Below are 13,990 nucleotides of genomic sequence, written 5' to 3' on the forward strand. Positions count from 1 at the left end.
AATCCTAACTGTTAGTCTCAATTCAGAACTATCCTAACCGCACAAGACAAAAGCGTCGTTTTCTCCAAGTTCGTGACGCCAATATACTTCATAAAATTACTCGCAGAGGGGCTCGTTACAAAGTTTCGTCCTTTTATGAATACGTGGACATTGTATTTCAGAGGTGTCCAGATTCACTGATTTGCAGTAAAGGTAGTTAATGAACAACTTTAAGTACCTCTGCAGTTACAATAGTTTAACATCTGCACTGATCAGGACTGTCCTAGATCTGCTCTGGAAGTAAGGATCATTCTATAAGGACGCGTTTAGTTAAGACCGTAGCTTAAAATGGCTCTAGCACACTTTAAACCATGAACGGAATCCGTTATTTACGAATTACAGTTTAATACATACTTGAAACATGTGTGTTCGTTTAGGGAGCTGAATAGTTCGGACTTAACAGATGCTCAAAACACTACAAAGGTTTTGAGTGTGGGGTACCGCTAGTCTGTCGGGATATTCACTTCACAAGTGAGGAAAATGTCAGTAACGTGCTGAGAGTGGGTGCATGCGCCGCCTCCATGGGGGCGGTCCAAGTCCCGGACCAGTTTTGAGCTCCAGAGTCGCTAAATGGGACTCTGACCGAACGTGTGACCCGACCAATGGATTGCGCTGCGAACGAGGAAGCCATTGGCGGGGGTCTCACGCTTGGTTCGGGACCTGTTTAGCGACTGCGGACCCCAAGACGCGTCGAGGATTTGGGCCGCCGGCGCCGCACAGTGGGCCAGAAGACCGGTGGAGGCGGCCAAAATTCTAGACGCGTTTTGAGCTCTAGAGTCGCGAAATGGGACCCGAACCGAACGTTTGACTCCACCAATGGATTGCTCTCTGAACGAGGAGTCCATGGGTAGGGTCACACGCTCGGTTCGAGTCTCATTCAGCGACTTATGGAGCTGAAAACGCGTCTGGAGTTTTGACCGCCTCCTCCGGTCTTCTGGCCCACTGTGCGCCGGTCTTCAGGTCCGCTGTGCTCCTGCAGGGCCTCACCGTGGGACAATGGCTGGGCCGCCCGTCGAGACGGAGACGGACGTGAGGTCGGGCAGGACGCCCAGCATCTCGACAACAGTGTTCTCAATGGACGCCCTGGAGGAAGTGTCGTATTGGACTTTCAGTGTGCTGACGTGGGGAGCTGCTCTGGCGATGGCCAGCATCGCGGCCAGGCAGCGAATCACGTGGTAGCCGGTCCAAGTCTCAAACTTGAGGTGGCGCAGCGCCGGCAGCGCGGCGTCGGTCAGGGCCTCCACGGTCCTAGGGGAGATGTCCTCCAGCTGCGAGTGCACGACCGCAGTCAGCTCGCGCAATGACGTCATTTGGCGGATGCCGCTCACCGACTCGATGGGTATGGAGAGACTGAAAACGGAAAGTACAAAACTTCTGAAGAGCGTTAAGAGATGGATGTGCAGGAGCTTGTGGGAGCACAAGTCGCGGAAGAATGAGTAGTAGTCAACGCGAGTGTGCTCCGCCCCCATGCCCATCAGGCGTAGAAAGGTGTAGATAGGCAGATATTAAACGAACAACGTTAACGGAACATTCTACCAGCGCAATATGTTGAAATATCAAGGCCAATATCTGCCGAAAAAATGTTCCTGCTACTATCGAGTGTGCGGGAACATTGCGAGCCACGAACAATTATTTCGGATGATTAGTATACCCTATAGGGGACAATAATAATTTACAAAACCGTCTCGAAGCAAGTGTCGACGGAGTGCATGAAACGTTAACCAGAGTGGGAAATTTATTAGAAAATGGAGTGCGTACCTGGTGACATTCACACACTTCGAGAGCGATTGCACCACCGACGAATGGAGGGGAAGGTTTACTTCGACTCGGCGCAGCGACTCCGCGGCACCTTCCAGCAAGTCTTTAAGTATTTCGCGATGGTTGAAGGGAACGCGATCCACGCCCTGCGGCACGGAGTAGTTCAGCACGCGCAGCGAAGGGAGGCGACCTTTCAACTGCTGCGAATACCTAGAACAGAGTCAGTCAACGCTAGCAAAACATAGGCAAAAAACAAACCTATATACGCCACTGGAGGGCGTGAATCCACTGCGATCCATACTTGGTTGAAGGTTTTCAGAGTGTGCTAAATTACAACACTGTTTTTGATAGGGCAGAAGGTTAGTTCAAACTTACTGTGGCTTCGAGGATGCCGCTAGTGTCAACTCTTCAATTTGCTCCAAAGTTGATATGGAGTGCAGTACATTTCCATGCAGAGCGGCATGCCCACGGACACTCCAAGATAGTGCTCTGAGGCTCTTCTCATTGCGTTTCAGCAGTTCACACTGAGCCTGTCACGAGGCACAAAAGATGACATGAGTGAACAAAACAACGACGCTTGGAAAAACAGATAACAGGAAAACCACACTGTCAGAAATTTTGTCGTAAATTAGCGACAAAAACGTCGCTAATTTTGATAGCGACAGAAATCGTTCTGAAACTACTTCGTCGTAACTGAACGACGAAAAAATCATTTCTCTACGACAATGTCGTAATCGCGATTACATATTTTGAAATCTGAAATCCCTGAAAAGTTGATGAAAAGTTGCAATTGTGCTCGCTTATTTACGATTTATGTCGTTCATTTACGATTCATGACACAAATTTACGACAAGATTCGTAAATGTACGACTGAAGTCATAACTGCACGACATATTCAAAAGATAAATTACGATCGTTCGTAAAATTACGATTAAGTTGTAAATTTACGACTTAATTCGTTTCAAAACGGAAGGTCTCGCTATCAAAATTAGCGACAAATATGTCGTAAATTTACGACTCAAGTCGTATGTTTACGACTTGAGTCGTAACAAAATATGTCGTTTTAAAACGACATAATTGTTCTTCAAAATGTCGTAAATTTACAACGATTTTTAACAGTGCATTAAGACCAATGGGTTGACATTTGTAACGAAGAACGACTCACAAAAACTCCACACAGAATGTATGAGGACAATTTTGAACGTGTTCACACACAATTTTAAGAATGTAGACGTTATCGTAAAAAATTGTACTCAGAATCGCACAAATTTCGAGCCAAAAAGGTGCGAAAAGCACGTGAGCGTAGCAAACTACGCTACTACAGTTTAACTGTACTTCGGGCCTCACTCTTCTTGCACTCCAGCAATAGTAAAACATTATTTTAACGAAAATAATACATTATTTTTAACCCGAGTCAACAAAAATAATTCCAATGCTAATCGCATTGCAAGGTGTTCCCATTATTATAACTGGTAAGGGAAGGTGGGGTACCATGTGACACGGCCACCATGTGACTTTGGCTTTTTCTCCCAAACGGCTTGCTATCCAACAGCGGTAAGAAGACTCAAAGGAAGGTATCGTGAAGGAGAATCGACGTGCAATAGGTCGTGACTCTCCTTCGAAAAGGACGGGAATGGTAGCGATCAGAATTGGAAATAGTCTTAAAATATGCTCATTGGAAACTATTTCTATTTCCCGCCGCGTCCGCTTTTTACCTTTAAAATACATTTTAAGGACACATGCTCTGCAAGATGTTCTTCTTTGATGTTTTAAGCGCAATATAAGCTTTGGCTCGATTCTCTACGTCATAAACTTTGAGCGTTATTGCTGTTTCCCCTAAAACTGTAGATCTGGGCACCATGTGTCATTGGCATGTGTCACTGTCATTCGCTATGGGATTCCACGATTCACTCAGTTGAATGTGTTCAGCCCATGACATTTGTGCACTATTAACTTAAACCTTCATTGCTCGGGAACCAAAGATGATAAATTGATAAACTCAACGGAAATAAAAAGCTGGAAGACTTCTTCATTCATTCTTTGCGTAGGTACGCTGAATAGGATTTAAACCCTGACAAAAGGCCACTGTCACATGGTGCACTAAGGCTGTCACATAGTGTACTACGTGGGGTACGAAGTGACACATTCAACTCGGGATAACTCAGCAACCAAAACAGATAAATTAGAAATCTCAACAGCAATTTTAAGGTGAAGAATCATTTTGTTCACATGACTACTGATGGATGTAATGTGATTGGTAGTATTGGGTTGACGGGCACTTAACAAAAACCGTCACATGGTACCCCACCTTCCCTTAACTAATAATTTAAAAAAGGATTCACAGGATTTTAATTATAAATATTTTAAAATAGCCATGTATTGGACCGTGCCAGTGCCAACTGTTAAATAAATATGAGAAAATCCAAAAAATTTGAAGTGCCCATGCGCTTAAAATTCAAACTAACCATTAAAAAATTCCAATGCTAATCGCATTGCACGGTGTTCCCGTTTCCATAACTGGTTGAAAATCGAGGAAAACATGACAAGACAACCGCAGCCTTTGAGAGCATGCCAAACAATCCAACCTCAGCAACAATGGAGGGGCAGTTTCAATGGGCGCCTGTTCGTTCTTTCAGCCTCGCGATTTTCGAAAGGGCGCAGACGGCAAGCATATTGGTGCCAACCCACGAAAATTAATTTGATGCGTCGTTTCTGCTACGAACTTTTTAGTAGTGACAGACTTTAAAGATGTTCCAACGTTGAGACACCGTGCAATGTGTTAGCATCAGCATTTTCAAATATCACGGCGTTTTGATTTTTTTAAATGGGCGACTTTAAATTTTGACGGGTGGTACGATGGGACCATGCCGTTGCCATGGAGATTTTTTTTCATGTTTTGACCATTTGCTCAGAACATATACGATTTCTTGTTACTTTGATGAGCCAGGAGGTTTAGTATTGAGGAGTGGCACATTTTTTATTTGAACCATTTTTTCATATCATTAACGGTTCTCGTTTTCGATTGTTGCAAATTTATGTTTTTCGCGTTTACGGAAAATTTCCACGATGAATTTTCGAAAAAAATTGGAATTTTCGTTTTTTTCATGGTTGAAATAGTTTAGAGTTGTTTATTGGAAAATCGGAGAGGGGGGGGGGGAAGAATCCACGGACCTCGGACAATAGGGGTTCTTGGGAACCCCTAAAAAGAGTTCTGGTCAAACCCGATTCAGTTAACGCCATGACCGACTCACTCCATCACGCGACTTACAGTGCATGTTCGTCAAACGAAAGTCACCCACGTTCCGAGACCACCCCTCCCGAATTTATAAAGTTTGTCAAACCAACCGTAGTGCTGTTTTGACGTCGTGAGTAAGGGCTGTTCTATAGAATTGAGGAAAACATGACAAGAGAACCGCAGCCTTTAAAAGCAAACCAATCAATCCAACCTCAGCAACAATGGGGGCAGTTTCAATGCGCGACTACACTCGTTTTTTCAGCCTCGCGATTTTCGAAAGGGCGCAGACGCGCCGAGAAAATTGATGCCAACCCACGAAAATTAATTTATTGCGTCCTTCCTGCTACGAACTTTTTACAACTAATGACAGACTTTAAAGATGTTCCAATTTCGGGACACCGTGCAATGCGTTAGCATGGGCATTTTCGAACTTCACGGAAATTTGATTTGATTTTCGGCGACTTCAAATTTTGACGGGTGGCATAATGGGACAGTGCCGTTGCCAAGGAGATTGTTTTTCATGTTATAACTACTTTTTTTTAGATCACAGACGATTTTTTGTTACTTTGATGAGCCAAGAGGTATACTTATGAGGAGTGGCACATTGTTCATTTGAACTATTTTTTGATAGCATCAACGGTTCATGTTTTTGATTGTTGCAAATTTATGTTTATCTAGTTTACGGACAATTTCCACGATGAAGATTCGTACGAAATTTGGAATTTTCGTTTATTTTACGGTTGAAACAGTTTAGCGTTATTTATTTGAAAATCGGAGAGGGGGGGGGGAGGAATCCGCGGACCCAAAACAATAGAGGTTCATGGGAACCCCTAAAAACATAAGAATATTGTTATAGTGCAAACTACAGACCCTTCCACCCGGGCAGCGCGAGCGCTGTGCCTACTCACCGTCTTTGACTCAGGATTCATGGCATACGAGTCACCGCAGACGATCCTCTGAATGGTGGCGTGGCACCGCGTTAGAACGTCCTGCAGAGGGACGAAGCCTTCCAGCGACCGGAGTGAACTCAACGCCGCATTAGCGAACACTTGAATTCTCAGCTCCCTCAAGGCAAGAGCGTGAACGGCGACGCGCGCTTCGTTCCGGGGCACATAGTAATCGCGGTCCTTTGAAGTGCATATCTGAAGGGCGAAGGGAGAAAAAATACTGACTGAACATTCCCACTTCAAATCCAATGGTCTGACTTCTCGCCACTCCAGAGGCGTGACATCAAGTCTCACCACGTTTTGGTCAGACGTGGAAAGTCTCGCCAAAATTTGGCCATACAAAAAAGTTGTGCCACAAAACGCGCCGCAAACGACGGGCGCATTACGGCCTTTAGGGGGTGGTCGAACACCAAAGTCTCATGAAATTTAGACCGCAAAAGGGGTCAAGTTGAGTCACATCCATTTTTCATGTAGATTTTCGCCTTAGAGTTAGGAATTGGGTCAAACAATTTGGTTTAATGACGCAATCCATACTGATGCACAATAATATGATAAAAACTCAATTTGAAGATAAGTCGAGTTATTCCCTTCTTCCGCTTCCTGGATCAAATATCGTCCCCAATTTATGAATTCAATTAGTCATAGTTTGCGTATGTGCATGTATGGCAAAAGTTACGGACAATAAGAGTACATCAACATTTAGTGTGTGCATGACAGTGCACAGTTTCATACTTAGCTACGCTCGAATCCGGGCATATCAAAACGTATGATCAATTCCTTGCACATCTAGTACATAGCAACTACATATTACAGACATAGCTACAATGTAAACTTACTGTAAAGATCGATGTTGAAATGACTCTGTTTCACCAGTGTAAATCCCTACTCTACTCACCGTGGCACAAACACTGGCCCACGCCCGTGGGTCCTTCGCCACGCTGTTCCATCTGAAGCACACGAGACTAACGCAGTCCAGCAACGTCCGGCCGTCGTCAATAAAGCGGAAAATATTAAGTAAGATTTCAGTCGGCGCGTGCTCCATAGCTGAACCTGGAACAAACAAATCAATATCGACTGTGGAGGCGTCAGCCGTCTGCACCCTGTCACTTCTCGATACAAACTCTACAAATCGAAGAGAGTGCATTGTATGTGCTCTAACTGGAGCATGCCTGCAAGCACGCTCTAGCTAGCGCATGCCTGCCAAGCATGCAGTTACTAGTGCATACATGCCATGTACACGCTTCCTGATGCAGGCAACTCCCTTTCCCTAATGCACTGGATGCATGCTTCAGTTAGCGTGTACATGGCATGTATGCACTAGTAAGTGCATGCTTGGCAGGCATGCGCTAGCTAGAGCGTGCCTACAGGCATGCTCCAGTTAGAGCATACAATGTACGCTCTTCGATTTGTAGAGAAGACATCGGGTATGATACCCAAAACGAAACAATCCAGGGCCGTTACGACAACAATGGGCACAAATGACTAAAACTCAACAACTGTAGCAGCTAGAACCATGCGAAAAAAATTTTTGGTGATCAAGGCCATACTGGAGTTTGGTTTCCATATGAACGAAGACCAAATTTAGCTCAACAAAACTCGGAAGCGGAATTTTGACAAGGTTCATTTAGGGACAAAGTCGAGGGGTGAATCACTCAGCGTTCTGGTTACGTTAGCGGTTCTCCCCAAAGGGCATTAAGGACTCTACGGATGAGGTCTGCGCCGCGTAAATTTCTCATAAAATCTGCCATTTTGACTTTCGTTTGTAATCTTCTTCCCGGCTAGACCTTTGAAATACCCTGAAATACCCTGGGAAAACCCTGTCTGAGACTTGCTTCGCCAAGATGTGAACCGGCAATAGGGTGCTCCAATGAATATCGAAACGGAAGAAGAAGAACAAAAGTAAGCCCTACAAACAGCTTCTGCGCATGCGCACCGGAGAGTGGGGGAACTGCGCCCTGCGCTCTAAACTAAGCCGTTTAGAGGGCTTAGTTTCGTATTCTTGTTCTTCGGTTTCGAGATTCATTGGAGTACCCTGCGCTCTGTACCTGTCTTTGAATACACACTCATAACCAAAGAGGACTAGATGTTGACCCCACGTTATCAGTGCAGCGCTTCCCTTACCTGCCGAGCACGCAGAGAGAAATCACAGAGCGGAGCGCTAACGTATCGGCGATGAACAGAGAACTGCCTCGGCACCAAGCGTCTGCGTCGAAGTAGCCCAGGGGGACGGCGGCTACACACGGTCGCACTGAAAATAGAAAGATCAGACTTTTGACCCCTATAACGGTCTTACTGAAATATACGACCGAAAAAGGGTCATACGAAATGTAAGACCGAAAAAAGGTCACACTTCGATGTATGACCGAAAAATGGTCATACTTTATAGAGGCTGATATACCCCCAAGCTAAAGAATAGCCAGTCTCGCTGATGAGTGACCTTTATATGGTCATACATTTAAGTATGATCCTTTTTCGGTCATACTTTTTGTATCACCGAAAATCGGTCAAATGTATCACCCTTCGAATTTCAGTGGTACCCGAATGAACCTTAAATCTACATATAGTACCTTGCACGGTACTTTCCGAAAAGCTGTGACCATATTACTCAATGGCGTGTCTTGACCCTGCAAGTTTTGACGATAGTACGATGGTGATGTGGCAAGATGTCACGTTCTTGTCACAGTTTTGGCCCAACGGCCACAAATAAGACACACTGCTCAAAGGGATGAAACATTTTGGCACATTTGTTCCAAAAGACTACTTCACTAGACCCACGTCGATCCCTCGAGAAAACAAATGCACCGGAAGTCCGGTTGCGTCGGCCAATCAGAAGCCTCCTTTCTTCAAGGATAGGCGCTACCACTGGTGAAAGGAGGCTTCTGATTGGCCGACGCGACCCGACTTCCGGTGCATATCTTTTTTCGAGGGATCCACGTAGAGCCAGCGAAATAGACTATGCGATGTCACGTACCTGGACTGGGAATGACGGAAAGCTGCGATGCATGGGATATCGGAAGCCTTGTGCGGAAACACCACCTACACGTAGAGCTGGAACGGAAGTAACGCGGTTTCAAAGCAGGAAATCGAAGTTTTAGATCTTTGCAAGCGGCAAGATGGTAGGAACCACAGCACACTGCTCTTAGAGGTGGCAACCGTGTGGGCCGAGGTGACTCACCAACTCTGAGCGTGTTACGCCACGACGTCGTTGCCTGGTCTGAGCATTGGCCAAATTTCAGACGCAGTTCGACTCTTCGTTCATGATTGCAACGACTCCAGGCTTGAAGACCCCCGGGAGAAAGGATTTGTGATTTTACCTTCACAGAATAACAGGAAAAGTAGCGATATACATCGGCAACTTTGGCCCGTCCCGTACATTAAGAAACGTACGAATTTCGCCCATGTTTGACCCTGACGGGGTTCAAACCTGAGTCTGGGATTAAAATAAATGTCGTTTTCGTCATCAGCACCCTTAAAAACATCAGAAACAATGCAAAAACTGGAATAAAAAGAATGTTCAAAATATACCCCACTGGGATTTGAACCCGGGTCCAAACTTCTCCGATTCGCTCGAAACTGGCACCATTGGTTTTTTCTCGTCGCCCCGATTCCAAAAATACCCCTACATGCCCTCCTAGCTGCATCCGTTGCCGAAATCCTCCTCGACCCCATGTAGACCATAATGCACCTGCAGCAGCGCCCCCGGGGCTCGGATCGGATTTGCTGCCACCGGGCGGTTCTTAGGGTCACCCAAGGAGGCTGCATACCAAATTTGGTCAAGATCGGACCACGGGAAGTCCTCGGACGAACGAACGAACGAACGAACGACGAACGAACGGACGCACAGCATGCATCATACTATATGCCCGTCCCTCCGTCATTTTTTTACAAAAAATAAACGGGACGGGCCAAAAAGTGTAGTTTATCTGCAGTTCAATAGGGTACTTTCGTAGATCCTGAACCGGAAGCAAGCAGGCCAGCAGACGCCAAATGGGCCGGAAACTAACCTCTCTTCGGATCCAAAACTATAGCCGGGCTGTACAAATATTGATCGCGGTACACATATGCACTGCAAACAAGTATCAAACGACGGTTTATGTTCAAGTGTGGCCGATACGTTTTACTAACGTCTCTTTCCCATGTCAAGTTTCGATCTACTTCCGCCAACATGGCGTCTGTGAGCTTCCGGTTCAGGGATCTACGAAAGTACCCTTTTGTGCTCAAAGTACCAGTTATTTCGTAAAAGTTTAGTTTTAGGGCTTTTAAGTAAGAATAACCTGTAGTTTTGCAACTGCATTTTGAAGACTACAGTTTGACCTGTAGTTTCACTCAACTGGGCCTACTTTGACGGGACTTTCGCAGGCAGCATCGCAATGCCCGTCATGACAAGGCATGGTCTGGCGTACACCTACCGTCAACGGGGGTAACTTAGGACACTTTTTCACGTTTCTTGAACGCCAGAGGCAAGAATCTCAACCCAGACCATTGGATCCTAACTATGCTAAAGTTTGACCTTTTACCCATGATTTCATGCTTGTCTGGTTCATTTGCCCCGATTATATCGTTTGTCAGCGGACTCGAAATCTATTAATGTTAATGGATGTAATAAATTTAAGTCACAATACGTAGACCGAGAATTCGGGCTTAGGAACTATTGTAGGACCGATATTGGACTATATGTAGGGTTCTATGGGGTTTTTGCCCCCCCCCCCCCCCGATAGCCCCTAGATAGCCGCCTGAAAGGTAGGCAAAAAGTGCTGCTTTGCCCTCCCCCCCTCTTTCAGGTCGCCTCTGGATCCGCCACCGTAAGAATACGGCCGTGACTCAGGCGAAGACTACGGGTGAATATTAAACGTACTGCACGAATTGAAATTTGGAAGTCTTCGGTTTTTGGTTAATTGCCCTCGTGTCCTAGGCCGCGAGATAAAGTTTGAAAATAGACAAAATTCGTCTCAACTTAATCATTTCACCAGTCGCTTAAATGCGTTAACTGGTCCCAATTCTGTTCATCACTCTAAATGTCTTACAATGAAATTTGACCTATGTTATTCGTATGTTACAGTGGATTCGGCGCAAGCATAATACGAAGCAATATTCCTTCGTAATACGAATCTTTCCAGATTTTTCTTTGTAAGATACAAAGAAAAACCTTCGTAATACGAAGAAAAACCACCTTCGTATTATGCTTGCGCCATTTCCTTCGTATTATGGGAAATTTCTTCGTAAGAAATTTAGAGTGATGCACCCGAGGAAACAGGAGACGCTTTCGCTCGTCGCCGAGTGAAGAACAAACGTGCTCATAGGGTGGGCCGTGAAACACGATTTTTCGATATAGCAACCGTAATAGCGCTCCATAGTTACTTCATGCCAATACAAATTCAACGCAATCTGGCCCAGGTCTGTAACTTCAAGCTTGACCCTCGCGCATCGGCGTTGAAACTCCGAAAATTCGACTTGTACGGATTTTACTAATAACAGCCATAGAATCTGAACCAGATGTCCAAATGATGTTTCCGAGACGGAAATGGAAACGTCTGATCATGCTCTATCAGTTTAAGACCACCGGGACCCTCTACGAGCAGTAGGGGACCAATGGAAGAAAATTACAAAATTACCATTTTTTTTTCGTTTTTTACAAAATGCAAAAATTGCCCTTTGGGTTTGATACGGCCATCCTTACGTCACCGTACCCGAACCATACCCCGAATCTTCTTCTCTAAGGACCCCTTCCCCGTTTTAAGCGCGCGGGTTACCCCGGGATCCGTTCACACGATAGGATTTGGACGCCAAAAACACATGTTTTACTGAAAATGCAAATTATCGGCAGTCAAGGCACTGTAGGGCACCCGTCTCGTCCGTATGAACTGCAGTGACTCAAAATCGATTACAGGATGGTGTCTTTGGGTCGCAGGAACCCACCAGTATGTAGACAATCGGACGAAGAGACCTTTAGAACGCTATTTACACTGTAAATCTCGTAAATCTTGAGTTAAAACGCATTTTAGGCCGTGAATGGCTCGTCTGGATTAACGACAGAAGGTCGCTGCACATTTTTTTACAGGTTTTACTTATCCATCGTATAGATTCTCATTTCCTTTCTCACTGTTATGTCCGCTTGCAACGGCCCAGGGGACATACTTACGCTTGGTGCGCTAGTAGAGCTGAACCCCCCGCGGACACGCCGCTGTTTCGTTTGGCTTCGTAGGTAGTTTCTGATTACCGTTAAAATTTGTGCGTAGGACTGCCTGCGACAGCCGCACGGATATGTTACGCCAGTTGACCAATTTTGGAAGTGCTTCTCACAAGTAAACATTTACCTTCGTTCTGGCGTACTGTACCTTCGCGTTTTGCTCCATTCTCCTGCATACAGTATCAAGGTGTCAGCTTATACATGCGCTGTAGGAAAAACCCACGGGAAAAAAAAACAGAATCAGTCAGGTAGAATATTTGCCTGGTACCACCGTACCACAGCCAGTACGGCTTTTGGGGTACGAAGTACGGTTTTTCATGACATGGGCTCTCATGGGAAGCACGGTTTTTTGGTACAGCTGTTCTGTACATCGTGTGGTACGGTCTAGCCGTAGGGTCAGGGCGGGGAAGAACTGGACAGGGGAAGAACTGGACACCCCATATTTTACTTCAAATACCGTAGGCACAGGAATAGCAACTATCATAAGTTGTTCCGTGGCATCAGCGGTTCATTACACGACAGTTGTCAGGCCAGTACATACGGCATTTGAAGTGGGGTGTCCAGTTCTTCCCCTGTCCAGTTTTTCCCCGCCCTGACCCTACCTTTTTCCTTGAAATGTACGGCCTTTTTAAAAGTGTCGTAGCCCCACCAGTGGTTGGGTGGGTAAGGGTGGTGGCGAATCTCGACGTGCTGCCACCTTCTCGTGGTGAGGGCTGAGTCGTCTCGGATTTTCCGGGCGAGCCAAGAGCAGTACAGTGGAAACCGAATATTTGGAAAACGGATTTAACCGAACCTTCAATGGAAATAGCGTTCTAAAGGTCTCTCCATCCGATTGTCAATATATTGGTAGGTGCCTGTGACGCAAAGACACCATCTATTGATCGATTTTAAGTCACTACAGTTCATACGGACGAGACGAGTGCCCTTCAGTGCCCTGAGTACCGATAATTTGCATTTTTAGTAAAACATGTGTTTTTGGCGTTCAAATCCTAACGTGTGAACGGATCCCGGGGTACCTCGTGTGCTTACAACGGGAAATGGGCCCTTAGAGAAGAAGATTCGGGGTATGGTTCGGGTACGGTGACGTCAGGATGGCCGTATCAAACCCCAAGGGCAATTTTTGCATTTTGGAAGAAACGAAAAAAAAATTGTAATTTTGTAAGTTTCTCCCATCGGCCCCCTACTGCTCGTAGAGGGTCCCGGTGGTCTTAAATTGATAAAGCATGATCAGACGTTTCCATTTCCGTCTCGGAAACATCATTTGGACATCTGGTTCAGTTTCTATGGCTGATTTTAGAAAAACCCGTAAAAGTCAAATTTTTGAATTTTCAACGTCGATGCGCGAGGGTCAAGCTTTAAGTTACAGACCTGGCCCAGATCGCGTTGAGTTTGTATTGGCATCAAGTAACTTTGGCGCGCTATAACGTTTGCGATATCAAAAAATCGTGTTTCACGGCCCACCCTAGTGCCTACTGGTTCCTTGCTCTTTGATTACATTTTTGCTTCACTCGGCGACGAGCGAAAGCGTGTATCGATGCGGAAACCTGTGAGCCGACGACTGCTTTTACGGTCTGTGACGTCACATTGCGCAGTTGCCTGGAGTCACCGATATTAAGCCAAATCAAAAAAAAATGGTGACAAATACGTTACTAGTTTCACGCGGAATGAAAGAAATCGTCAAGCCGACTATGCTGCGATCAATGGACCTCACGTCATACGCCCGTCGTCCACTCAAATCCGGCCAGTGATGCCGATATTATGGAGCATTTTGGACGAGTTGTTAGTTTGTTTTCGTATTATATTTTCTGGCTCATATTACATTCC

At 45.6% G+C, this 13,990-nt stretch overlaps 1 protein-coding gene across 1 annotated transcript; it reads right to left on the reverse strand.

Annotated features, from left to right (window-relative positions):
* Positions 1-1,018: 1,018 nt before the first annotated feature.
* LOC117654235 lies at positions 1,019-9,144 on the reverse strand. Its single transcript, XM_034400533.1, has 6 exons — positions 8,951-9,144; positions 6,875-7,029; positions 5,941-6,174; positions 2,173-2,327; positions 1,798-2,007; positions 1,019-1,389 (listed from the first exon to the last, which is right to left on the reverse strand). Exons 2-6 carry the CDS (start codon positions 7,019-7,021, stop codon positions 1,023-1,025), a joined length of 1,113 nt encoding a protein of 370 aa, XP_034256424.1. The 5' UTR covers positions 7,022-7,029; positions 8,951-9,144; the 3' UTR covers positions 1,019-1,022.
* Between the last annotated feature and the right edge of the window lie 4,846 nt (positions 9,145-13,990).

Source organism: Thrips palmi, unplaced genomic scaffold (genome assembly GCF_012932325.1).
Source record: "Thrips palmi isolate BJ-2018 unplaced genomic scaffold, TpBJ-2018v1 HiC_scaffold_10, whole genome shotgun sequence".
Classification (NCBI taxonomy): domain Eukaryota; kingdom Metazoa; phylum Arthropoda; class Insecta; order Thysanoptera; family Thripidae; genus Thrips; species Thrips palmi.

What these genes read in the sequence shown, in the direction of transcription:
- LOC117654235 (XM_034400533.1), bottom strand. Translation starts at nt 7,021, where the DNA reads ATGGAGCACGCGCCGACTGAAATCTTACTTAATATTTTCCGCTTTATT. An exon ending in GGGCCAGTGTTTGTGCCACG is followed by an intron (nt 6,175 to 6,874) that starts GTGAGTAGAGTA and finishes TTCGCCCTTCAG; the next exon opens with ATATGCACTTCAAAGGACCG. An exon ending in TGAATCCTGAGTCAAAGACG is followed by an intron (nt 2,328 to 5,940) that starts GTGAGTAGGCAC and finishes GCCTCGTGACAG; the next exon opens with GCTCAGTGTGAACTGCTGAA.